The 26354-nt window shown below is 36.3% G+C and overlaps 2 protein-coding genes across 8 annotated transcripts in view; both read right to left on the reverse strand.

The window, feature by feature from the left end:
• Window positions 1–2869: 2869 nt before the first annotated feature.
• On the reverse strand, window positions 2870–21322 carry gad2 (glutamate decarboxylase 2). Of its 2 annotated transcripts, XM_077244201.1 has the most exons (17): window positions 20529–20715; window positions 20203–20265; window positions 19823–19966; window positions 19250–19302; window positions 19069–19157; window positions 18473–18563; window positions 17727–17839; window positions 17150–17265; window positions 16005–16084; window positions 15841–15895; window positions 15621–15737; window positions 14440–14504; window positions 12546–12624; window positions 12221–12370; window positions 11385–11492; window positions 9490–9579; window positions 2870–6165 (listed from the first exon to the last, which is right to left on the reverse strand). In XM_077244201.1, the coding sequence occupies exons 6-17, from the start codon at window positions 18520–18522 to the stop codon at window positions 5992–5994; spliced, it is 1197 nt and encodes a 398-aa protein (XP_077100316.1). In that variant the 5' UTR covers window positions 18523–18563; window positions 19069–19157; window positions 19250–19302; window positions 19823–19966; window positions 20203–20265; window positions 20529–20715; the 3' UTR covers window positions 2870–5991. The 2 variants fall into 2 exon arrangements, with proteins under 2 accessions (XP_077100316.1, XP_077100315.1); XM_077244200.1 differs by having other exon boundaries at window positions 19069–19302; window positions 20529–21322.
• Window positions 21323–21756: 434 nt separating this feature from the next.
• Window positions 21757–26354, reverse strand: part of myo3a (myosin IIIA) — a 145833-nt gene continuing 141235 nt past the window's right edge. For all 6 annotated transcript variants that reach the window (XM_077244185.1, XM_077244183.1, XM_077244181.1 and 3 more), the window contains 2 exons: window positions 23620–23805; window positions 21757–23437 (listed from right to left, as the gene is read on the reverse strand). In XM_077244185.1, the coding sequence (XP_077100300.1) occupies window positions 23323–23437; window positions 23620–23805 (301 nt within the window). In that variant the 3' untranslated portion in view covers window positions 21757–23322. The remainder of the gene's footprint in view (window positions 23438–23619; window positions 23806–26354) is intronic.

A 26354-nucleotide genomic window follows, 5' to 3' on the forward strand; every position in this document is an offset into this window, starting at 1 on the left:
ACTATTTCCTTTACTTTTAATACTCATCATTTATAAAGTACTTGTCTCTCAAGCTCATTCACACATTCCTTGTCACCTATTTTTAACCACAGTCACAGTCAAGCAGACACACAGGACAGGATCCTACATACACACACAGAGCTATATTCTACTCACAGTGTTTCTCACTGTTTTTACAAACAATACTTCACTGAATAACTTTAAACTATCACAGACCTCTGCGATTCACTTCCTCCGACACAACAGAGTCATATACTACATAGCTTTTCCGTACAGTCCCTTGTTAACCTATAACAAGGCGGTAACCAAAAGCTAAACTTATCTGTGCAATATTCGCCATCCTTCCAGGCCCTCTTGGCGAAATCCACATAAATCTTACCCAGTCCCTTGTTAACCTATAACAAGGCGGTAACAATAAACCAAACTTAATCTGTGCACATGCAATTAACTTATTATCCTCAAGGCCCTCTTAATAAGTAACACAGAGTTCTGGTAACCTTTACCAGTATACTCATTATCCTTAATGAGCAGAAAATGATTAACCTTAATCATTAACATTTACCATTATCCTTAACAGTAAATATAAAAAAACAACTGATTAACCTTAACCAGTACACTTGTCATCCTCAAGGCCGTCTTGACAAGAAAAAACAATAACTGTTATCCTTTAACAGTAAACATAAAAAAACAACTGATTAACCTTAACCAGTACACTTGTCATCCTCAAGGCCCTCTTGACAAGAAAAAACAATAACTGTTATCCTTTAACAGTAAACATAAATTCTTACGTACATACGACAAAACCTTTAGCGGCACATCAGCAGTACCAATATTCATACAATCTGCATCAGATTATATAAACACTGGCAAACACTAACGGGAGCTCCGCCGCGCTATTACACATTACTTGATATCGTCAACAACAATAGACAATTATTTCTAGAATCAAAGATCCTCTTTTCAATTTTTTAGTTCTTTAAACTTGGAGAAGCATTTTAAAGGGTCTTACCACTCTGGCTCACTGGTGACAACACATACTTTTTCAAAAGCAAAAATTGCTCACCTCAAAGTACAGTGGCCACTGTTGTCTGTGTCGGTCACCAGAGTCGCCTTTCGTGGTTCCTTTTGCCTCAAAACCCAAGTCCCTGTTCGGGCGCCAAATGTTGTGGTTTTCAATCTTTCTGAGAAATAACTTCGCAGAGATCTTTGATGCCAGAAATAATTAGACTTTATTTTCGAACGCCGTCCCGTTCCATAGAACGACGCTCTAACGCTCTCTGGCCCTCTGGCCTTCCAGTGCGCTCCCGAGTATCTTTTTGTTCAGAGTTATATACATACTTCTTCTTCCAAAGAAGGTAACACACCCTATAGATAGTTTTGGGTAAAGGTCTTTTACCATGTGACTTCTCAGAATAGAATTTTCTGCAGCAAACAACATTCCATTCAAGGTCTTTCACATACACAGAGGAAATCCAAAGTCACAGACAGAAGAAATAATTGTGTCCAAATATATAGCAAAATTACTTGTTTTCTAAATAATAAAATCTTCTACATAGTTCACCCAAAAATGAAAATTCTGTCAGTATTTACTCACCCTCATGTTGTTCCAACCTCTTAAGACCTTAATTCATCTTCGGAACACGAATTAAGATATTTTTGATGAAATCTGAGAGCTGGATCACTCCTCCATACTAGTCCATAGGCTTCTTCAAGGATTGAAACTTGCCAGCCCCGAAAAGTTATTAAAGACATCGTTAAAAATGTCCAAGTGACTACAGTGGCTCAATATTAAGTTTATCAAACGACGAGAATACTTTTTGTGCACCAAAAGAAACAAAAATAACGACTTTATTTCAACTATTCATTTCCTTCTCTATCAAAAATATCTTAATTCGTGTTCCGAAGATGAAGGAAAGTCTTACGGGGTTGGAACAACATGAGGGTGAGTAAATACTGACAGAATTTTCATTTTTGGGTGAACTATCCCTTTAAGTACCATTTTATGATGTATAATGGATTTTCATATAGTGTTATAAGTGACCGAAAATATTGAGTTTGCGCCTTATATATTTTTTTATAAAATTATCTTTAAAAAAAAAAGTTTGCTGTACATCATTTTCACAAGGGTAGGTGGATGTTATTTTGTTGCTAGGGTGTTCTGAAAGGTTGCGAGAGCATTGCTAGATGGTTTCTAAGGCCCTGTTTACACCTGGTGTTGAAATCCATCTCTTTTGTCCACTTCTGTCCTGAGTGTCCATGGGTGGGTAAATGTATGGCCTTTCAGATCTTTAAATATAATGGACAAAATAAGCTTGTGCAATTTACATATGAACGCGACTGGAGTCGATGGAAAAACACGCAGAGAGTATCAGCTTTAGTTTCTGCTCTGACAGCCGTAAGACCAGCTGAACGCTGTGAGTGTGTGTTAGAAATCAGGAATGGTGAGAGAACATTGTGCTTGGTATGTTTTTTGTCTTCAAACCAAACTTGGGTATACAGAAGACAAAATTTAAATCCTGTCTGGCTAGTGAGCTTCCCGTAATGTGTCTCCGTTAAATCAGTAGGCAGAGAAGGTCTTTTATGGCTGTTCAATGCATTAGACCACATGAGCGTTTACACTACAAAAGCAATCTGGTCAAATTCTTTTTTAACTACCTTTGGAAGTGGTTGAAAGTGGACAAGCTCAAAACGTTTTAGACCTTGTTTACCCCTGTATTTAGCGTCGTCCACTTGTGATCCGAGCGACTGAAACGCATCTTAATACCAGCCGTAAACAGGGCCTGAGGCATTCTGGGAGAATGCTTAGTCAGAAGAGCCCACTGTCTTTCAAACAGTCAAGAGATCAGGTTTAATACAAATCCAGACAGACTTGTTTGGCAGTAACATTTATTGGTGTTTCCCATGAAAGTAAAACACATTTCAAGAGGGTCTGTTATCTGCCTCTCTCTATATGATTTCAACACACTAGTTTATAACTTTCATCTGAACGTCAGTTCCTCAGATAATCACTTTTCTTTCAAGCAATGTAGGGGGAGAAAGAAAAACAATTATTTCACCCAGTCACATGGTTCCTCACATGACAAACTGATGGACATGATGGGTAGCCGTGAAACAGCAGAAAAACACTGCTTTTAAAGGTCTGAGAGCTGATACGGGGCAAAGCAAGAGAGAAAGACACACAGGAAGAAGAGAGAGAGTGCGATAGAGAAATATTGAGACTTTGAATATGCTTATACAGAGGCATGCCAAGAAACTACACACACTAGTATTAAAGCTGCGGAAAAGCGATAGACAGAGAGAAAGATAGAGATACGGTTGCAAAAGCATACAACTTCTAGCCACACAGAACATGCTTGCTTAGCAGATAAATACGTTGGGTAATGCTAATACAGAGTGAGCAAGCTAGCGACAGAGTACTATATATTTGAAGCTAAGCTAACCATTTGCCACTAAAACTAACACCTGGTTACACTATATATATATTTGAATATCTGGGATTGTATTTCACAAGCTCGGAAGGCAAGGCGTTCATGCACGTGCAAAGAGAGCAGGTTTGTAGCAGCAGCGGCGGGGAAAGACGGCACGGTGGGCGTTCCAAGACTACCACGTTGAGGATGTCAATGCGTTTGTCATGATTACAACAGCTTAAAATACACAAACTATATGACACAGCTTGTCGATCCGATGAAAAGGAACACTCATATTTCAAATATTACGAACTTAGCATTCCTTCCATGCTGAAACAGCAACTTAAGCTAGCCAGTTGTTAGCTGGATGAAGTTGGACTTCCAGCCTGACTAGACCGGGAAACCGGCTCAGACCAGATGAGACTGGGTTCAGTTGTGTTTTTCCAACCCGATCTCACGGCAATTCGTACGGATTTTACGAGGTTGCTAATTTGCACCAATTCATAAAACCTCACTTGAATTTTGCTAAATTGTACATATTTTACAAGTTGCCCAATTTGTATGAATTTGTACGAATAACCTACACCTGACCCCGCCCCTAAATCTTCGTACAAAATGGTCATGAGATAGTGTTGGTTTTTCAGCAAGGTTGACTATTACGTTCAGCAGGGATACAGGTAGTAATGTAGCATTAGCAAATCTACCAAGAATTTCAACTATAAAGCAACTCTCACCCTGAAACGGACATCCGAGCTGGGACACATTCAAACAACGCTCAGTTTCTTAAAACATCAAACTATGAACATCCATTGGACAGATCATCATACATATAAGCTAAAGTGCACAAGTTCCTTTTCAGGAGAACTAGACAATACTGGCAATTAATACTAAGGCAATACAGTTACAAACACACAAAAATACAAATCGGCACAGGATGTCAAGTTTATCACTTGGGCACAAATACAACCAGTGTTGGTTCAGAAATGGCTCTCATAACTATCCGAAATGTGCTATAATAATCCTTTCAAGTTAGTATGTTAAAATGCTGTGGCTTCAAGTGGATTTAAAGCCAGTTCCTTCATACACATATCTTTGCAGTTACATAAGTCATCATATTCAACACATCTGACACGCGCACACACAACCATTTATGATTAAATATTTGTTGAATAGAGAAAATAATAATTTTTTTTTACCACACAAATAGACTCTGCCTTATATACAGTACAGTGATGTATTCACATAGATATGTAATTGATCAAGAACATCTTAAAAGTCTATTTACACTATCATAGGGCAGAACCCTATTATGCTTATGTGTTGTTTTCTTTTTGGAGTTTATTTATAACATTAAATTTATCTCTGTTGATACCCTGAAATATCTATAATTCTGTATAAGAAAGCTAAATAAGTACATGAACAGGTCGGTAAATTAAGAAATCTATTGCTATTATGTATGTAGAAAAGCGTGTTACTACATGTTTAGACTAAATTTGTTTTAATTTAAATACAGCATATAATGTGCATGTGATAATTGTTGTGTATTAAATAATATTTGATTTCTTTTTTATTTTACTTTGCTTAAAAGTGAACATCTACCTGGGCAGCGCCACGTTTACAACGAGTTTCCAAGAATAACTGCCATTCAAATGCTGTTTTATTGCACTTATCCAAGAATAAAGTTGGAAATTCAGAATTTCCAACTGAATTCTTATAATAAACATTATTAGTCAATTGCACATGCTATTAGAGGGAAAATGAATTTTAATTTTAAAGGGCATTTTATTCCTGCAAATAGGATGAGTCAAGAATATTTGTCGGGGGGTTTCTGGGAAGATACATTTTAATTTATTTTTGTCCTTTTTCATTATTATAATTTAAATTTGAACTTTTAGAAGGACAGTAGCGTATCAAGGACCCACATTTTAAATGTTAAAGTTAAATTTTTGTCAACATAGACAAAAATTACTGTTCAGCAGCCTCTTGTTAATATCAATTTCCAGCGCAGTCAAACATTATATTTGTGCTTATTTTTATTTCATTACCTTCAACTATTTATGAACTTCTTGGTCACACTCAATACTCAACAGCTCAAAACTCTTCTGAATCTTGACATATCAATAAAAGATAAGTCACACATTGTCTGTGACATGCAAAAGCTTAAGGTATGATGAAGTGTTTTTGGACAATTATGTGTCTTTACTATTATAATATAGTCATATATTAACGAAGCCTGGCCCTTTGAATAACTAGTCAAATAGAAACTTATGACCTGCACTGAATAGAAGCAAATAACTCTTCATATTCATATTCATTAAACACATGTAAACAAACAAAGTAATGTCAAAGACACTTAGATAGACAGTAAAAGCAGACGGTAACACTTTTACAGGGCTTTGGACCATGAAGCCCACAACAACGCTACAATATTAAAGTCTAGATATTTTCATATTGTCATTTTTTAAAATCATACTATCTTTATGTGACTTTGGAGAAGAGGAATCAAAGATTTACCGTTACATTCACAACAAATATTCGATCCATCCAGGGACACAAGAATAACAGGTTTTGGTGCAGTGAGTTTTTAAAGATCCTGCCCCAGTCGCTCAATCTCTTCAATGAGGAAGTCAATGTCTTCAAAGGTAGCGGCTGGGTTGGAGATGACCATTCGGAAGAAGTTGACCTTGTCTCCTTGCGGCTGATAGCCCACCATGGTCGTTCCATACTCCATCATTCTGGCTTTGATTACAGGGGCAACCTGTGAGAGAACATTTTATTAGGATTTTATTAGTACTTATTTTATCATTTTTTGAAATATTTACAGTTTGCCCTTGCAAATCTTGCTGGGTACTGTTGGTGGTTTTCATGGCATTGCTATATGGTTCCTAAAGTGTTCAGTGTACTTTTTAACATATTGCTGTGTGGTACTGGTGGTTGTTTACTGGTCCAAGTCAAAAGAGTCTCTATGATGGTCTGGTGTCTCGATATGACGGGTCTCTCCTTCATGTAAGTCTTTTTTCCTCACCTTTACAAACACCACTAATAACAGTACATCTCCAACTCACTGAAAAGTAGTAAACCTAAAATAAAGCGCACACTTGAAGTGTGATAAAAAAGTTATATTTAAGTCAATTCAATAAGACAACTGCTAAAAGTGTCATATTCAAAGAAATAATAATTATACTGACCCAAAAATTAAACTGTTTTTGTCTATACATTACAAAACAACGGGATCCAAAATAATACTGAACCCCATTTATTTTCATTGTATGGACAAAATAACACAAAGACATTTTTGAAAATATATATTATATTTCACAGAAGAAAGAAAGTCATACAGGATTGTAACAACATGAGAGTGTGTAAATAATGACAATTTTCATTTTTGGTGGATTATCCTCAAGAAAGTCTTTGATACATAACACCTAAAGGAAAATATAAGATAGGATGACAAATTATATGTCAGTGCTTTTGTGTTCTCTCGCAAATTATTTGCTTTCCTCCCAGAAACTTTGCATTCGCTTACAAAACTTTTAAGTTATTTTGCAAATGAACAGAAAAGAGGGAACGCAAAGGTTTTGCGAGCGAATGAAAAGTTTTCTGGGGGAACAGAAAAGCATTAACATATAATTTATTTACCTTTAGAGGCTCCATACTTTGATAAATCAAAGCATAAAATATTTATTTGATCTTTTTTTGCATTTATTTAGATGCCATTTAATAATATAGCATACATAGTATCAATGGGAAAGTTGAAAGACAATTATTTTCGAGTCAAAGCAAAGTCTCTATGTTAAGCAGTTCAAGCTAAATTCATTGCAGAATTTTTATATTTTAGACCAAACCCTGTCCAGAATGTTTGAGGAATATAAATACAGTGCTTTCTTGTAAGCATACATCCTCATCATGTTGTTATAGGCTTAGCTTGAGGAGAACTGAATTGATTAGAGCAGTAACATTGGACAGTATGTGGGACTGTAATCTGAATTAAAGACACACAGTCACTCATCACCACATAATTACACTCACTTCCCCTCAAATCCGTTGCAGGTTTCCAGCTATTAACAGCCGGCCTGTATCCAACACCTACATAACCTTCCATCTCTATGAAACAAGCCTTGATATACTGGAACCTGTCCAGTAGTGTCTTTTCATAGGTCTAAAAGACAAACAAAAATACTGTTTTGCAGCATCCCTGCACCATAAATACACGTGTATCCTGTTACCCGAGAGTCTCCAGAAACCAGTTTTTTGTAACATCATTTGTAACAGACAGAGTATGAGCGTTCTAGTTTCAGGTATACGAGGAGGGGTTTGTGGGTAGTGTTAGATAGAGTACCTCTTTGTATGACTAGCACACGCACCATCTGTTCGGCCTAATTGCCGGTTAGAGGTTTGCTGGCATGGGAGTGACTGAAGAGCAGCCAGCCAATGAAAGGACACCTGATGAGCAGCCCCTCCCCCTACAGTGACATCACTGCAAGGATGTCATTTTAAATATTTTTCTGGTTTGAACCATCTTTACATTACAAACAGACATCACCTTAACTGTCATGTGCTGAGACTATTATGATGTTTGGGGCCTAAGTGCTATAACAGTCATTTTAATACTACCATAATTTCCCTTTAGATTGTTTTATCCCTCATGAAAAAGACATACACTTTTACATACTTTTAAGAAGAGTACTACTTATGGAAATAAATATACTTTAAAAGAATATACTTAATTGCATGTTAATTCGAATGAAACGAAAATGTGTTAAAGTTTAAATTTATATTTAATGCAATTAGCTGGTTTTTATATTGCTTTTCTGACCCATTTATAGGGCTTAAGTACATCTTTATATGTAACTGTCTTTGAAGTATGGTTAAAATGTACTGACAAACATTTATGGTGAACTAAAATATACTTTAATGTCACTTCTACTGAAACTTGTATGTCATGTATTTAAATATAGTTGTAATTACACATTTGTAATGATGAAGTCCCAAATAAGTACATTTAAAATATATAAACTTTTTAAATGTAATATCGAATAACATACAGTTCAAATTATAATCATATTTTACATGTGCTTTAGAATTTTAGTCAAGACATAAAATGTGTGTCTTGAAAGAATGACAAATGATTAAAACATAATGATTTAAATGCACTTTATTTAAACTATTAACGACATTATCACAAAGCACACTTTTTAAAAGTGTACTTAAGTGTGTTAAGAAACATAGGCATGAAAGTGTACTCTCTTTAAGTATACTTAAGTACACTACAAGAGCACATTCAATAAAGCACACTTCTTTTGACAAGGGATGTTTCTCTGGCCTACACACAATTTAAATAAAAAAAATAGATAGATAGATAGATAGATAGATAGATAGATAGATAGATAGATAGATAGATAGATAGATAGATAGATAGATAGATAGATAGATAGATAGATAGTTACTATATGTGTTTGTACTGTGTATAATTATTTTGTATATATAAATACACACATATGCATGTGTATATTTAAGAAAAGTAAAAAATATTTAAAATTATGTATAAATATATATACAGTATATACATGCAAATATTTCTTAAATATATACATGCATATGTGTGTATTTATATATACAAAATAATGATAGACAGTACACACATTTATTATGTAAACACAAACTTTTATTTTGGATGCAATAAATTGCGATTATTTGTTGCCCAGCACTAATCCTTGTGTATCACAGCACACATATGTAACCATTTTGAGTTACTTAGCATATAGAAATTCTGTATAAATTAAACAAATTGAATATATATTTTATATGTACTATATAGGCTAATGGAGGATTGTTTGTTCTTTTGCTTATAATCCGTTCTTATAAGATAATATGCAGTATGCAGTATCCACCTGATATCTCAACGTTAAGTATGTTTTTGGGTTTGTTTAAATGATTTTGGTGTCTTTTAAACCCCCGAACCGAGCATTAAGCCTAGTATTCTTTTTTGTACTGCAATGTGCCATTGCTTCAAAAGCAATATGCATCATTTGAAATGTAAGAGTTCAGTTCACATCCAATGATTAAATCGCAGTTTTCTCACCTTGTGAAGACGCTTCATCTTCTCCACTTTGTCCTCCAGGTTGCGCACACCGGGTGGAAGGTACCAGAAACACACATTGGTATGCTGAGGCTGCAAGGACACGAGACAACCAGATAGCATCAGCGTACGTTCAGGCAACACACACACCTATCACTCAATTTAACGTACGACACACGCTTGCATAAATAGAGCACTCTGGGGAGTCCATTAAAGATCCGTGACGAAATATTCGATTAGGGGCCGTCTGGGGCCATAATGGGAATTTTTTGTCGCTGTCAGTTTGGAAGCAGCCATATAATCTATTCAATCAAAAGGCTTTGCTTTGAGGGCTTTGAGCGCTTGAGCAGGTAGCGCACAGACAGACACTACAGTCCATTAGAGGCCCTCATGGCCATTATGTGGCTCTAGGGGCCATGCTGGAGAAGAATGCCTCCATGCACCAGTGAAAAGGGTTTATTAGCCATACAGATGGTGGGACACACAGACAAAACACAGATCGAGTCATACCTCACAGTGCTAGAACCACAAAGAGCTTGCTAAACATCAAATCAAGAGCTGAAATGTTTTGTTAAATGTCATTTGATCATAATGCAACCGCAACCTTCCTCGCCTTGCACTGCACTGACTTCAACAAGAGCGCGCTCACTGAGAAGCCTCCAGCCAAATCATTCTGTCATATTGGCACCAGGCACAATTTACATTTAAATGAGCCTCGAACGACTGCTCAGTCATTTCAAGGGTGAAACATTTCATGTTAGCTGAATTAGCGCACAACAATCAGCGCTCAAAATTATTTCGAAATACAGAACTTGCATTTCAATTTAGAGAGGATCGTTGTTTTTTTTAAAAAGGCATCAAATGTGATTTAGAAATACTGTGTGTTTTGTATCTTTAGCAGATGTGCTATTTCCTGACAATTCAGGACGAAATTAAATTAAATAAAGGAATTATTAACTGCATTAATTTCCAACCCACCATTAAATTCTGAATAAATGTAAATAATAAAATAATAAATTAACCACAGTACACAGTTCAGATTCTTTAAAAACGAAAAGAAAAATCAAATAAATAATATTAAAGTAGTATCTATGAATTAATTAGCACATTACACAGACATAGCACGCATTACACAGACACTAACGTTCAAAAGGTTGTGGTCAGTACGATTTTTTAAAAAGAATTAATACTTGTTTTCTACAAGGACATTGATCAAAAGTGATGGTAAAGTACAAACTATTTCTATTTCAAATAAAGACTTAAATTATGAATTTTTATATTCATAAATAAATCCTGGGGGAAAAATGATGGTGTTTGATGAAGAACAACTGTTTTTTAACATTAATGACAATAAGTAATGTTTCCCGAGCAGCAAATCAGCATATTAGAATGATTGGGTTCATGTGACACTGAAGACTGGAGTAATTATGCTGAAAATTCAGCTATACCATCAAAATAATAAATTAAATTTTAAAATATATTCAGATAGACAACAAACCCTATCCCTAACCCTAGAAAAAGTACATGCTGTTTATTAATATTGTTAATTACAGACCCAAAAGTTTTGAATGGTACACATCTGTATAATGTTTAGCCCCACACTTTTGAACATCAATATAAAGCCTAATCAACACTGCAGATTATTAATTCAGGAAGAGCTATTATTCAGACTATGTGCGGTCCATTTATATTCCATTCTGTTTGCTCAAACCAAACAACCGCAGAGAAGTTCTGTCAGTAGAAATGGCCTGTTTTTTGGTAGTTTTGCCTAATTCCTTTTTTGAGAAATGTGATTTTATCTTTTCTTGAACAGTTTCTTGATTTCTACTGAATAAAAATCATTGATTACATGATGCAAGAGTAAGCCAAAATAATTAAACACATCTAATAAGACTTACCTTTCCATCAAACACCATCTCATATCCTTCCCTGTCCTTGATCTTGTTGTAGAGATATTCTGAAAGCTCCAGACATTTCTCAATCTGAGACTCAAAACCAATAGTGCCCTTCAGAGAAGAAGAGAGAGGGCAAACATTGTGACAACACAATACCTCACCGAAAAACCAACCAATTTAGTTGTACCTTGCAGCAAAACGACTGTCCCAAGGGTCTTTAGATAGATAGATAGATAGATAGATAGATAGATAGATAGATAGATAGATAGATAGATAGATAGATAGATAGATAGATAGATAGATAGATAGATAGATAGATAGATAGATAGATAGATAGATAGATAGATAGATAGATAGTCTAAACTACTGTATAACTCATGTTGTTATAGAGAGTAGCAGCATTGGTTTTCAGCGTGAAAAACGCACAAAACGCGTCTAAAATGGGAAAGAGCTTTGAGACTGACTGAACAACTAGATTTGATAAGCAATCTGAGGTATATTTTTACAGACTACCGAAAGCTACAGAACAGAGAAGCAAATGGATCGCTGCAATTCATAGAAACAACTGGACTCCAGGCAGCGAAAGGTGGATTTGCAGTTATCATTTTTGTGTCAATATGCTGAATTTAGGGGTAAAATATACCCTATATATTGTATTGTTATACATTTTATTGTCAACTCATCATTTAAATATTAATCGTATATTCTGCATAATTGGACGTTTTTTAATAAACGTGTTCCGGCGGGAAAGTCAATGCATTCCCTCTATTTGTAGTTATAAGAAGTGTTTCGCAATATCAAGCAAGATTTAACATAAAGCTGTATACATAAAACAATACCTTAGCTCTCCACATTAGCCATAGTTTGAAGATGTCCACATGGCGGCCGCACTGCAGGGCCTTGTCCCCCGTGTCATAGGACAGATCATAGTGCTTGTCCTGCTGGAAGAGATAACAGGCCTGCATCTGATTGCAGCTCTGCATCAGTCCCTGGATCAGATAACAAGAAGAGGAAGGAAACACATTACAAAAAATAAAACACATTTTTGTTGCAATGATTTTCACGTCTTTAAGTGTGACTGTGCATGATTGACTACTTGTGTGCCCTTTGTAATGTGATAATATGTTAAGTTTTGGTTTTGATGGAGAAAGCAGAGAGCCTCACCTCCTCTCGAACCAGTAGAGCAGAGCACTGCAAGGGCACAGCCATCATTTTATGAGGGTTCCAGGTCATAGAATTAGCCCTAAAATTGTATGAAAATAATTAAAATAGCACATGAAATGAATAAATAACTACATCAAAATTTATTTTGATTTAGACAACATTTCTTCCCGAGGCACTATGTTGTGCAGTGAAATGTCTATAGAAAAGTCTATAGAAAAAAGATCAAATCCAATCATTTCACGGAGAAAACTTTTCAAAAAGAAGTTTGTGGATTTCTCAATCATATTTCATTCACGGCAACTCTTTGAATTTAACAAGCATTTGCTGATAAGAATGAAGTGCTGTCACGGTGGATTAGATATGTCACGCTGCTACTGCTACATACTGGGTAAGTACTAAGACTTGTTCTGTTAAACATGCTCAGTCAAAGATTTAAGAAACGTGCAGCGGCTAAAGGTAAATTAAGAGTAACCTTTCATAGCAGATTTAGACAGGTGGTGCTGGGAACGAGGAGGGATAAAATTAGTGATGTATGTCTCGAGACCGGTCTTTTACGAGCCGTCTTGTCACGGCCTTGACGGTCTTTGGTCTTGGTCTTGTCTTGGTCTCGGACCTCTCGGTCTTGTCTAGGTCTCGCTGTCTCAGACCGACACAGTGGCCGGGGGATTTTCCAACGTTCGATAATGCAACAGTATTTGAATTTTCGTGTGACTCGTTTCGCCTATTTGAACAATGTATATCTTAATGGTCCAGTGGTAGAATTTTTGCCACCCGTGTCAGAGGTTCTGGGTTCTAATTCCGCACTATTATAGTTTTTTTTTTCTCGTATAGCTTTTTTTCCTCATCAAAACCGATTATGTTCATCAGTCGTTGTAGGCTATATCAAGCAGGGACACGTTTGTGTGCATTATGTTTTGTGATGTCACCAGAGCGAATAGAGAGTACACTAGCAGTGTTGTGCCTGAACGCGTTCATTGAACGATAGTTCATGAACTCGTTCATATTTTGGGCGAACGTGAACTGAATGTACTGTATTACTGCCTGGTGAACGTTACTGTGAACTCGTTCATTCTGGTGTCTGTGAGTGTGAACGGCGCGCGGCGCGCTCTCAGTTTAACTTCGTTCAATAGGGTGCCAGATTACTATAGAGCCTTCCAGGCGAAAACCCGGCTAAAATACACCGTAAACAGGCCTTAATATGTAGTGGAAAAAACACCCAATCTGGCAACACCAGCCTCCAGCGTCACACCACCGCATGTGTAATCAAAACAAAATGCAGCAAGGAAGCGTCGTATGATCATTTAAACGAGTTTTATGATAAGGTCGGTGAGGATGGGAAAAATCTTTTCTGTTCAAACTTTGCCCGCCGATAAAATAATTGCTGTCTGTAGTTCTATATGGGTTGTGGCCATCATTTTGAAAAATAATAGCTCGCAACAACATAAAATTGTAAAGTATGAACTGAACTGAACTAGTTCATTTTAAAATTTGTGAACTGAACTTTAAACTAGTTCATGTAGAAAGTGAACTTTCCCAACACTGTACACTAGTTCCCTCCGGTCTCGACATGGTCTCGGTCTCGACTTGGTCTCGGTCTTGGTCTCAACTTGGACTGTCTTGGTCTTGGTCTTGTCTTGGTCTCGATACCCTCTGGTCTTGGTAGTGTCTTGGTCTCGGTTTAGGCGGTCTTGACTAGAAGTCTAGATAAAATGAAGAATTCTCATAGCTCGCACAGAGAACGTGTACAAGCTAGTTAAGTTGGGATAATAGAGAGTTATGTAGAAGTGTGACCAATAGGGCGTGGCACCAGCACTGAGAGAACCAATCAGCACACAGATAGATTTTCATGACTGAACTAGACATTTAGTCGATAAAAACTGCAGATTGTACTGACCTCTCGACTCCATTCAGCTTCCACCGGTGTTTCCGGGACATTAGCAAACTTCCACCCCATGCTCCCTGTAGGAGCACAGAGACAACAGTCATTTTAAAGACATTCTTATATGTGTTACTAGAAACATGTTTGTCCTTCTCGTTTTAAAAAAAGGAAGGAAGGTTTAATCCAGATCCAGCTTCAACCATTTGACCCTATTGGCTCTGAGTCTGCAATGAGCACCACTTGAGATATGACTGAAAGCATGATACTCATCTTTATTATTACATTTCTAAAGGCAGATCTTTTTTCTTTTTAATTTTTTCATCATTATATTTATGTACATTATATTCACAGCTCATTTGAGATTGCAGAGGAGTGGTAAACAGGTCTCATCTGTACTACATGTCTAACAGCTGCCTTGAGGGTTGATAAATGAGACTAAGTACATCCAAATGTGATTCATGAGTTTGAGCTCCAGCATGCCTCCACAATATGTCTGTGTGGCGGTTGAAATGCCAGAGGCGTTTATATTGTAATATTGAGGAATATTATCAAGTCCATGAGAATGAATACACACATGTACACACTCACACAGACTGATTAAAGGTAATTCCTCTAATAGGAAACATTTAGATGAAGCTACATTTCAAAAGGAGGTCATTTATTGCATGCATACTAAATTAACTCGGTGCCAAATTTCAAACACAGCTGGGTCAATAGTAACAAATGATGAGATTTTTACATTTTCTATTAAAAAAAAAAAAAAGTTGCGAACAAAAATTCTGGGTGGTCCTTTGCTGGTCAGAGTGGGTTTTTAGCACATTGGTGGTTTCTAGCGTGCTCTTGTTGGTTACTAGGAGATTGCTGTTTAAACTAATTGAAAATCAGAAGTTTGATTGCTTAGAAAGTAACAGCACAACTTTATGCAACAGTACAGGGTTTTGTTCAAATCCCTGACTTTATGTATAAGCATTAAATACTTTTTTTCTTAAAACATATAGAGCTCATCAACACTCAATAGTCCTACGTTACAGGCTGTAATGCAGAACAATCGAGAAGGTCCTCAGTTCTGCATCCAGGGAATGATACTCAGGCTTTGCCAACACTGAGATCACTCTTGGATCACAGTCCACTGTCGGTATTTCACAGGTGAAACGTTCAGGAAGTTCATGTAAGTTCAGGACAGCAGATCTACTCACATCCACATGCATCCAGATTTCATGCTTCTTGCAGATGTCCGCTATAGGGATCAAAGGATCAAAGGCACCATAAACCGTGGTGCCGGCCGTGGCGCTGACAAAGAACGGCACGTATCCCTGTGAGAAAGAAATCAGAGGGTTATTCAAGGACCCATTTTGCCACAGAACCAGACAGATTATTCAAACAGACCCAAATGAGAGATACGGTCATTGAAATTACCTTCTGCTTGGCTTCAATGATCCTCCTCTCAAGGTCGGAAGGAATCATCTTACCCCTGGCAGAAATGAGAAGTCATATGGCATAGTGTTTTATTATGTTAAGACACACATTTCTCAGTCGTGCAGTCATGAAGTAATGCTTCAGTTGTGACAATCCAGACTAACCTTTCATCAGCTTTAATACAGATGACACTTTCTGTACCGATTCCAAGTGCGGCTGCTCCTTTCTTGATTGAAAAGTGACTCTGAAAGGCATAATGTTAGAATAATAATAGAAACTGCTCTCAGAATATAGTTAGTGTATTCATTTTTTGGAATTATCAACAATAAGAGTAATCTGTTAGAAACATATTCAAATTTACCTTTATTTATTAATTTTTTTTATATTTCACAAAGTACTATTTTAATGTGAAATTGACATGAGATGTAATTTGTCTTTACCATTTTGACGCTTCAAAAAGTTCATAAAGAGATCATAAAAATAATCCACATATATGAATTGAGCGGTTTAGTCCAGGTATTCTGCAGAGACTCAATCACTTTATATGATGAACAGATTTAATTTAGGCTTTTATTCACATATAAACATTGATCAGCGAACTTAAACAGAAGCTCAACCGAACTTGCTTGACACGCGTGAACAAACCTCTCCCGGAAGCTCAAACGTGATGCGTAACATTAGGAAGGATCCTCATTGGTTCTCGCACATCAAGTGATCATGCTTGAGCTTCCGTTCACCACAACTGATGTGTGAGTTGATGAATGTTTAAATGTGAATAAAAGCCTAAATTCAATCATTCAATCTGTTCATCATATAAAGCGGTTGAGTCTCTTCAGAAAATGTGGACTAAACTGCTCGTTTCATATGAATTCGTTTTACGATCTCTTTTTAAAGTTTTTTAAAAAGCGTCAAAGTGGTAGTTGCATAGTACTCAAAATCTCCTGTCTGGTTTGTTTGTTGGAACTGTAAATCAAACTGTAACGCGACAAGTGAATTGTGGTCTATTTTCATAAATGACTGGTTATATAATAATGGTCATAAAACATATTGCATTAAAACAAAAAGGGCTACTATTTTGACACCAATGATTGAGTCATGTGCAGTGACTGACAACATTTGTTTGTAATTGAGTAATCTCTCTGTGTACTTTAAAATACTGCCCTAAAATAACTGCTGTTTAGGAGTCAAGAACTGTAAAATAAGTTATCATATTGCTGTTTAGGAGAAACATCTTTACTACAGGTTGTTGTTAATTATTAAATATACAGGAGGACAGGTTAAAAAAAAAGAGATAAATAAATGGACGTACATGTTCAGATGTGAAGGCCACCAGTCTGGGTACGGATGACATTCCTTTCTCCTTCACCTCAGGAAACATTTTATAGCGAGCCAGTAGCATGGCATACATGTTGGAAATGGCGCCACCTAGAGAACAATAAAGCAATCCTTCCATTCCATCACTCAGGTAAAGCTTGAGTCCTGTCAGTTTTTACTCAAGCCTAATTCTCAGCTATAATTCTCCACATCACATCCCAATTGTCATCTGTAAATAAGTGCCTAAAATCAAATGGAAGTCAACTGGAAGGCTTTTTTTTTTTTTTTTTTTTTGCAAAGTGGGGCAAAGAAAAGCAGAGCAGAAATTACAATAATTTGCATCAGTTTCACATTGTTTTCTTAATTTGTGTGGTTGGAGTCACAGTCATTGTTAGATAACACTTTTACAACCCAACAGCACAACTAGCTGAGGTGATTCTTCTTTTCAAGATCCTCAAATAGAGAAATCCTGTCCTAAAAACGTCAGTCTTTTAGCCAATTCCTGCAATTCCTGTCACAGCAGAACACGCAGTGCAGAATAAGGCAGGTCACTCAGATTGACAGCTGCTTACCCGGGGAGAATATTCCATCACCGCGACCGTCCTGCCAGCCAATGATCTCCCTCATCTTCTTCAGCGTGACGTACTCCAACAGCACGAAGACTGGAGCCACCTCATAGGTGAACCTGTTTGCACAGAGATCACATGACCCAGTTACACAAGCCAGAAAAAAATGTCACGACAAGCAAACGTCACGACAATCTGTTTTGCAACTGATGTTTGAGGGGATTTTGCAACAGTCTGCAGGTTTTACAGACATGTGTCATTGGCAGCTTAAAACGGTGATGGAAATATAATTCTGACAAGACATGAATTTTTATAATATTTCGAATTTTTTAAACATATTTTCTAAATATAATACATTTGATTTCTAATATAACCAATTAAACAAACTGACAAAGCTGTTGTACCCTCACAGAAACTGTTACCTTATTATTACATTGTTATTACATGTTTAAGCATCTGTTAAATTAAAACTTTGACTCCCAACATAAAATACATTTTCTTATCAGGCTGAATATGAATTTCCATACCATTTTCTCTCTTTTTGAATGAATCTGAGCACAAGATGAGAGAGGGGAAGTTATATTTGCTGCTCTGATTTCATCTGTGCCTTTCATTTTATTCCTTTCAACTGATATATGTGAGGTTAAGGCAGCCACCACAAAGACCAGGTCAAAAGAATGCTTATGAAGGCAGAGAAAACGGAAATGATCTCAACCTGCTTTGTATTTTAATGGAAGGAGACACAGACTCACATATTAGTGTTGGCAGTGGACGTTAGCCAATCTGCAGCCAAGCCAACCATGTCTAACCCAGTGGAGAGCTGATTGAAATACCTGGGATGTGCTGAAGATTGACACAAAATACAGGGAAATACAAAATGAATGATGTAATGTCTAAATATATTTCTGCCCAACTGATAGTCCACTATTAATAGTCACTTGCTATTAACGTAAAAGCAAATGAATCTCAGACCGGCGCAGACAGCAGTACATCAATAAATCTTTCTGGTCATTCATATAATTCCCAAAACGAAAATCACTTTTAAAAATAATAACTCTTGGTTAAAATGCCACCAGAGAAAATAAAATCGTCATTAGACGCATTCATTTAATATCACGTCATGTTCCGATCTGATTCGATTCGCCTTCAGGCACAAACTGATGCTTGTGGTTCTGCGGTCTAAAAAAAATCTGTTTTACAAGCGAGGCAATCAATCAAACAATTTTATAATGAATACTCTGAGCAAGACGATGTATAGATAGGTTAAATTGAATATAAAAATATATAAAATAATATATATTTTAGTATCGATATGAACCCTTGTATTGCTACTAATTAAAACACTTACCAGTTTTTATGGCGTATTTTAGCGTAGCGCGACAGCTGATCAGAATATCATCCAAAGTCTCGGGTTCGTCCGAAAGCTCCCAATTATTCCTTTGGAGCAATTCATTTGGATAGTGAAAATCAATCACTTTCGTTGATCTGTCAAAAGATTCCACTATATAAGCCAGCAATATATCAACAACCTCCTGCAGAAAATTCAGAGTCTTCGCGTCCCCGTCCAATGCAGGTAAAAGATCTGTAAATAATAATAATAATAATAAAATATGACTGAATTACAATAACAGATGATGGCGTTTAGTGCAGAGAGCAAAAGTGAAATAGCTTCATTTAACCTTGAATAAAAAAAGGACAATAAGCATTAATTGATAGCCTATATATTATAGCTACCTTTTTATTCAATAATTTAAACAACAATGCACAAGCACGATATTATTTAACTTATTCTTTATTTCAATTTTAATAATTGTTTGTATTCACCATAATTAAATTAAAAAATGCCTTGGAAATGTCATTTTAAAATAAGTAGCCTTTGAAACAGACGACATGCAAAATCAAGAAATAGCATATTTAAAAAAATGAGTTTTAACGAAAAACGCCGCATGGATGAACTTAGCCTACCTCAAACAAAATCTACTGACACAATATAGAAATCGAATAAAACCACGTAACCAATATAACCATGATTTCTAGGCAATTTATCCCTTTTTTCAGGTGTGATCTGTACCGTGATAGAGATGTGATATGAGGTGATTTACCTGTTGAATAGAGATCAGAGAAACCCACGGTGGCTTTGGAGCAGTTACAGGGTTTATTACAGGCGCAGCTCTCGGCTGTAGACTCATCTTCGGCTTTAACTGAGGCTTGAGCTGCTTTCTCAGCCTCCCCGACATTTAACAGAGCTACAATGAGAAACCATTATTAACTGAATAAAAAAAAAAAAACAGCACCTCAAATTGTAGGAAAGGATTACTTTTTTAATGGCACCTAATTCGTGTAGGAGTTTTCAGAATCTAGACTCCAAAAACGAAGTTATGCCTTTATAAATGATTTAGCCTACATATCACATTTTAGGAATATAGGTGAGAGGCACAAATAAAGATCTTAAATATAGACTTCATGTTAAAAATAAACGTACCACATAATTTGGAGCCGATGCCTCCAGAGAATTTCTGGGCCGCCGCCTGACACCATGCTCTGGCTGAAACGATCAAGTGCGTGATTTAAACACCATATCCGTCATAAAACTTCCATTAAGAGCATCAATTATCCATGGCATGGATTTTACCTCAAAAACACCGTACTAAATGCGGTTGTTTATCATACGACACACTTGACATGACATTTCAAGGTTTAAAATAACCTTGAGCATTCAAGACACAATAAATGTCGCATTTCTTTGTCTCATAGCTACTAATATATAAAACACAATTTCAGGTTTCCTTTTGACGCCACGCCACTTACGAGTGTTCGGACTTTGACTGCCGTCTCCAGCCGGGTTTTCAGCACCCATAAACCAAAACCCGTGTGATGCCATCGCGAACAGAGCGGATCAGAGCAGAACCAGAGAGACGCGAGCAGCAGCCATCCAGACGCGCGTCACGCGGGAACGGGAGCTCAATCCTGCCCAATGCGCAGAAAATACAGCTGCGTATTCACAATCACACCTGTCCAGACGCTTCAAATACCTTAATTTCTAAAGTGCTCATAAAAAGATGTTCAACCCCCTCTGATGGAGAACAGCCGAGCCAGAGTGTCTTTATTCAATTGGTGCGCCGTGCGCAATGATTTGGAGCAGCCGTCACTGAACTCACGGAGAAACACTGGCACTGATGGAGACACATCCACTGACTCTCATTCTCTTTCACATAGCTCAGATGCAAATGTAAGTTAAGGATGCACAGTACATTTCTAAAAACGCACTCGTAGCAATCCGTAGCGCGGGCTCTCCAACATGCAAACTTGCAACTTTGGTGGTAATAAAAGCTTCTTGTGGCGTAAAGATAATCCGCCTCACGTCACCAGAGAAATTCCGACGCGATTCGGCTCATGACGACACTATTTTGCGTCGTTAATCGTGACCACACACACACACACACTAGTTTATGAACCTCCTGGCGCACCATCCGCATCTGTGCTGAAGGCACAACCGTTTTTTTTTTAGATTCTGTAATTGCTTTACTCTAATATTGAACAGACCTCATCAGAAGCAGGAGGAGCAGCCGGGATGCTCTATGGACCATGACATTCAGATCTGTGGTCCATAACCCCCCCCCCCCCCCCCCTCCACCCTTTTTAATCATCAAACAAATTTTCGTTGGCTACGTGAAAATTGGAGACCCAGTTTCAAACATGATCGGGATAAAATTAGTCAAAACATTACTTTGAATTTATTTATTATCAATCTCAGTGTGTGTTGTATGCGGTGATCGTGCGCAATAGTAAACATGTATATATTCTGATGTATATATTAAGACGATACCCTAAATAATGCAGCAATACACTACAATCATAAGATATAGAAAATAACAGCTTAATCAGGTTAATGTTGGTGTGTAGACCTTGTTTAATCGAGAAAAATCACATAGAAAAGCTGGTCAAGAGAGTTACATCGGGGGAAAAAAAATTTCAATGTCAATCCAATGAGCAATGGTCATGGTGAGTCAATGAACATAAAAAAACACACAAAAAAACAAACAAAAAACAGATTTATTTAATCAAATTTGAAATAAAATTGGAATTTATTAGGAATGTGCTTTACACTGTAAACTAAACATGAAATCTAAAACCATTTAATACAAATAATGTATGCTATTTCACATGAACTAAGATTAGACTAAGAAATGAAAACATACTGTAGATAGGATAAGCTGAAAAGGGCATAAGAAAATGAAACTCGTACAATAATTACATTTCTCTATAACTGTAGACCGCTCAGGGTTTAACATCAACCATTATTTACACTATTGTATGCATTTTATCATTTAATTTGACTAATTACAGAATAATTAAATATTTATAAAATCATATTTACAAATAAGTGACATTTCAAGAATACATATATCCATGTGTTTGCATTATGTGAACAAGATACAAGTGCATACTGTACATGCATATGTAAAAGTATAAATATAATCTATTTTTTTACATCCTTCTGATGTTTATGCAGAAATGATGCAACAAGTCTATAACCATCCAGGATCCATTAGAGACAGTAATTCAAATATAACCCCTGATTGGTGGAAATATAAAGGTCATTTTATGAATGTCTTTGAAGACCAATCTCTATTCACAAAGAGCCTTGAACAGAATGCATCAACAAACATCAACTGCTAAACCTGAGTTAAAAATCAAGCAAGGGCAGCACTAATGTCAGCTGTTTGGCTCCATCCATGAAAACATTACTACAATTCATCAAGTCTCTGATTAGATAATTATTTTTACATTCTGTGCAGCAAAAAAAAAAAAAAAGCTCACTATTTTCGTAACTATTTAAACTAAAGCTATATTGCAGAATTTATTATCCATGCACATTTATCTTTTAAAAAAATATTTAAAGAAAAAAAGTACAAAAAAATATTTCATGCACCCTCATAATCAAAATACACCCCCCCCCCCTCTTGCAGTAACATCTCTTCTCTGATCGTGGTGAGGGCGGGACAACCTGTCACTCACACCAGATCCACCAATAGCAAACCACAACCATCCAATCAACTCCCAAAAGACAAAATCAAGAACCGTCCTACATTTTATTTTAGTCTGAGAAGCCGTTTCACTTGGATATACGTCACAGTAGGGAAGAAAAAACACCATCACAACTTCGGTTTCTTACTGTTGCCTTCTTTGAGAAACCAACCAAGTGAACTGATTTACTTAAAGAAACAGGTCACCCAATCTGTTAACCTCTGCAACCTGATCAGTCTGATTTCTGAACAAATCATTTCAGTTGATTCAGCTCTGACTCAAAAGAATGATTCTTTGATTAATTAAACATCCCTTTGTGCCTTATTGGAGATTTGAAAAGTTCAGTTCTTGGTCATTGTAAGCGCATGGAAAAGATCAAAAATGTCTTATTCAAAATGTCTCCTTTCGTGTTTCATGCGAGAAAGAAAATCATCTTGGTTCGGAATGACATGACGGTGAGTAAATGATGCCAGAATTGTCATTTTTAAGTGAACTCTTCCTTTAAGGACAAACAGCATTCTCTGCTGACCACATTGGTCACTGACAGTATTAACATTAGTCCTGTTGTTGAGGGTTATGGCTGTGTTATAAGCCTTCTTCTCTGGGAGGTCTTCCTCAGTATCTTTCTATAGTCATAGGGGTTGTCCTCACTTTGACTCTCTGTAGAGGGCATTCTAGAGAACGAGTGCCTGTGGACAGAAAGGGGCAGATAAAGCATGACTTCACACAGAAAGGGAAAGAAAGCGTGGATATCTGCATCTTCCGCTCCTACTCATTCATCATGTCTGCCGCTCAGTGTATAGCAGTGTGAGGTCAACGTCTTGAGGAGAGCATTTGTTAAACAGACTGAATGATGCAAGTGTTCTTTCACCTCTTCTCCTTTGGATCTTTAGGGATATCAGATTTCGGGACATCGGACAGTGGTGTCTCAGAGGAGCGTCTTCTCTCCGGGGAAGGCCTCTGTTTGCTGGAGCGCCGTCGGTCACTGGGCAGGCTTGTGGATTTACTGCTGGTTAAACCCTGGTAGTACTGGTCATCATTGTCCAGCTTTTTGGGGCTGGTGGGTGCAGAGAAAACAGATGCATTTAAAAATCAAGGTTCTTTATTGGCACTGATGGTTCAGTGAAGATCCATCGAACCTTTTCAATGCACGAAAGGTTCTTTATAATGGAAAATGGTTCTTTAGATGATTAAAATGTTTTTCACGCTAATAAAAAATGATTATTTTAAAGTCCCCCTGTAGTCAATAATTGTATCACCAAAATGACATATAAATGTTTTTTCCACAAATTTCTTCATGCATTAAAATAGCTTGAATGAAACTACACCCTTGCTTCATTTAGTATACGTGGAGCATGAATATGCAAATTAGCCCCGCCTCCACTCACTCACTCACGCCAGCTCACAGATTTATTCTGCCGACTTACTGAGGTAAACGCTGCACAATGGTATCGCTCTCTACACATAACGGACATTAATATGATGAGCCTTTTGCTTGACTATGTTATCAAACAGCTAATAATGTGTTGCGAATGTTACACAAACCATGTTCCCATTCGCAATCTCAGTCTGCCTTCTAAAAATCAGCATCCTTATAAACACTTTGAAAGGCATATAGTTCATCATAACATCATATACATTATTCACCCACTATATTTCTTAAATGTACCTGGTTTTTCAGACCCGCTTCAGAGCGTAGTTAATGATATGCTAAAGCCCGCCGGCACGTTGACGTGATTGGTTAAAAGGTAGTTTATGATATCAGAAACACCAGCGATTTCAAACCGCGTTTTTGAGACCGTCTTTGGCCTTTCACTGCAGTTTTAAGGAGAAAATACTCAGCAATGGTGTTGACTGATGAATTTGCGCATGGTTTGTCTTAAAGCACATTAGAAACACCACATAGACATATAAATTAAAAGCTTGGTTTCTACCACAGGGGGACTTTAAGAACTGTTCACTTAAGTTCTTTGGGCAACTAGTTCTTCTATGGCATTGCTGCGAAAATCCCACTTTGGAACCTTTATTTTTGAAATAAGGTTTTCAAGGATAGTTCCCACAATAAAATTAAATTATGTCATCATTTATTCATAAGTCATTGATTTGTTTCTTCAATAGGCTTGGAATAGTAACATGTCATATGGACTATGTTTATGGTGTCCCCATCTACTTCTTTGAATGGCATAAGTTCGAGTGATCATGACAAAACTATTCCTGTTTACAATGCTGTAATTATAATTCTTTGCTTCAGAAAACCCTGCTTTGGTTTGTTGTTCCCGATCATAAATAACGTCTATTTTGTCATAGCAGGCTGCTATTATTAGTTGTCCATTATGCTGTATTGGGTGCATTTCATGGCTGTTCTGCAGTATGTAAGCGATGGCCTTCAGGACAGCCTCTGATTCATGGCTCCTCAGCAGATTCAAATGGGAATGTTCTTTCAGTAGACTTTACCTTTGTCTCAAGGCTTACGTAATGAAAACAGCCATCTATGAAACCAATGAAGCCAAAAGCCTACGGCCTGCCAGCTAGACCACTGATGCAATGACAGCAGTCAGCAGCTCCACTGGCCTACTGATGCTCTGATATCCAACAAACAAATAAATATATACTTCATCATTATTTCAAAATTATTTATTATCATATTAACATGTATTGGTAACCTTAGGTTCCATTAGTTAAGGTTAGTGCATAGTTAATGCATTACCTAATATTAACTAACAATGAGAAGACATTCGTTACGGTACTTATTCATCTTTCTGAACATTAATTAATACAAATACGACTGTTCAGTGTTAGTTCAGGTTTATTAACTAATGTTAACAGATACAACTTTTGATTTTAATCACGTATTAGTAAATGTTGAGATTAACATTAACTGAGATTAATAAATGCTTCAGAAATATTTTTATTGTTAGTTCGTATTTTAACAAATGAAACCTTATTGTTAAAAAATGTAATATTTTATAATAATAAAGTATTAATATAAAATAGAAAAATATATAATTTGTATATTTGTATTGCCATCAAAATTATATTTATAATAATTTAATACATGATGATATGATGCTTAAAATAATAAAGTATAGGCATTATTTAATTGTGGTAATACAGTATATATGCTTTCTACCTTTAAGCTGTATTTAAGTTTCACAAAAATTCATGAAGGCATCTGTGTATGGAGAAATAGTGTGGGAAACATGAAAATAATAATGCCAAAAGGCCAACAACGCATTAATATATTAAGTATATTAATCAATACAATTTATTTATTAAAAACACTTATACAGTATATTATTGACATAAAATCGTGTTTAAGAATATATTAAATATCAAAATTTTAAAATAAAACTTAAAATAATAAAGTTTGTTGTTCTGCCTTAATGATTAATTTTTTTGTTTTTAAATTAATCATTACATCTATGTAAGCAGAATTGGTGTGGAAAACGTCATGTAATTATACATATAGTAAAATTATAGAAAAATATATAATACTTTAAAAAGGCCTTAAAATAATATAAAAATAATAATAATTTAACATTTTACCATATGATACATAATTATTAATTGTATTTAATATTTGTTGTCTTTATTATTATTATTAAA

Source organism: Siphateles boraxobius, unplaced genomic scaffold (assembly GCF_051911475.1).
Source record: "Siphateles boraxobius isolate OS27281-9 unplaced genomic scaffold, OSU_SipBor_1 26, whole genome shotgun sequence".
Taxonomy (NCBI): Eukaryota; Metazoa; Chordata; class Actinopteri; order Cypriniformes; family Leuciscidae; genus Siphateles; species Siphateles boraxobius.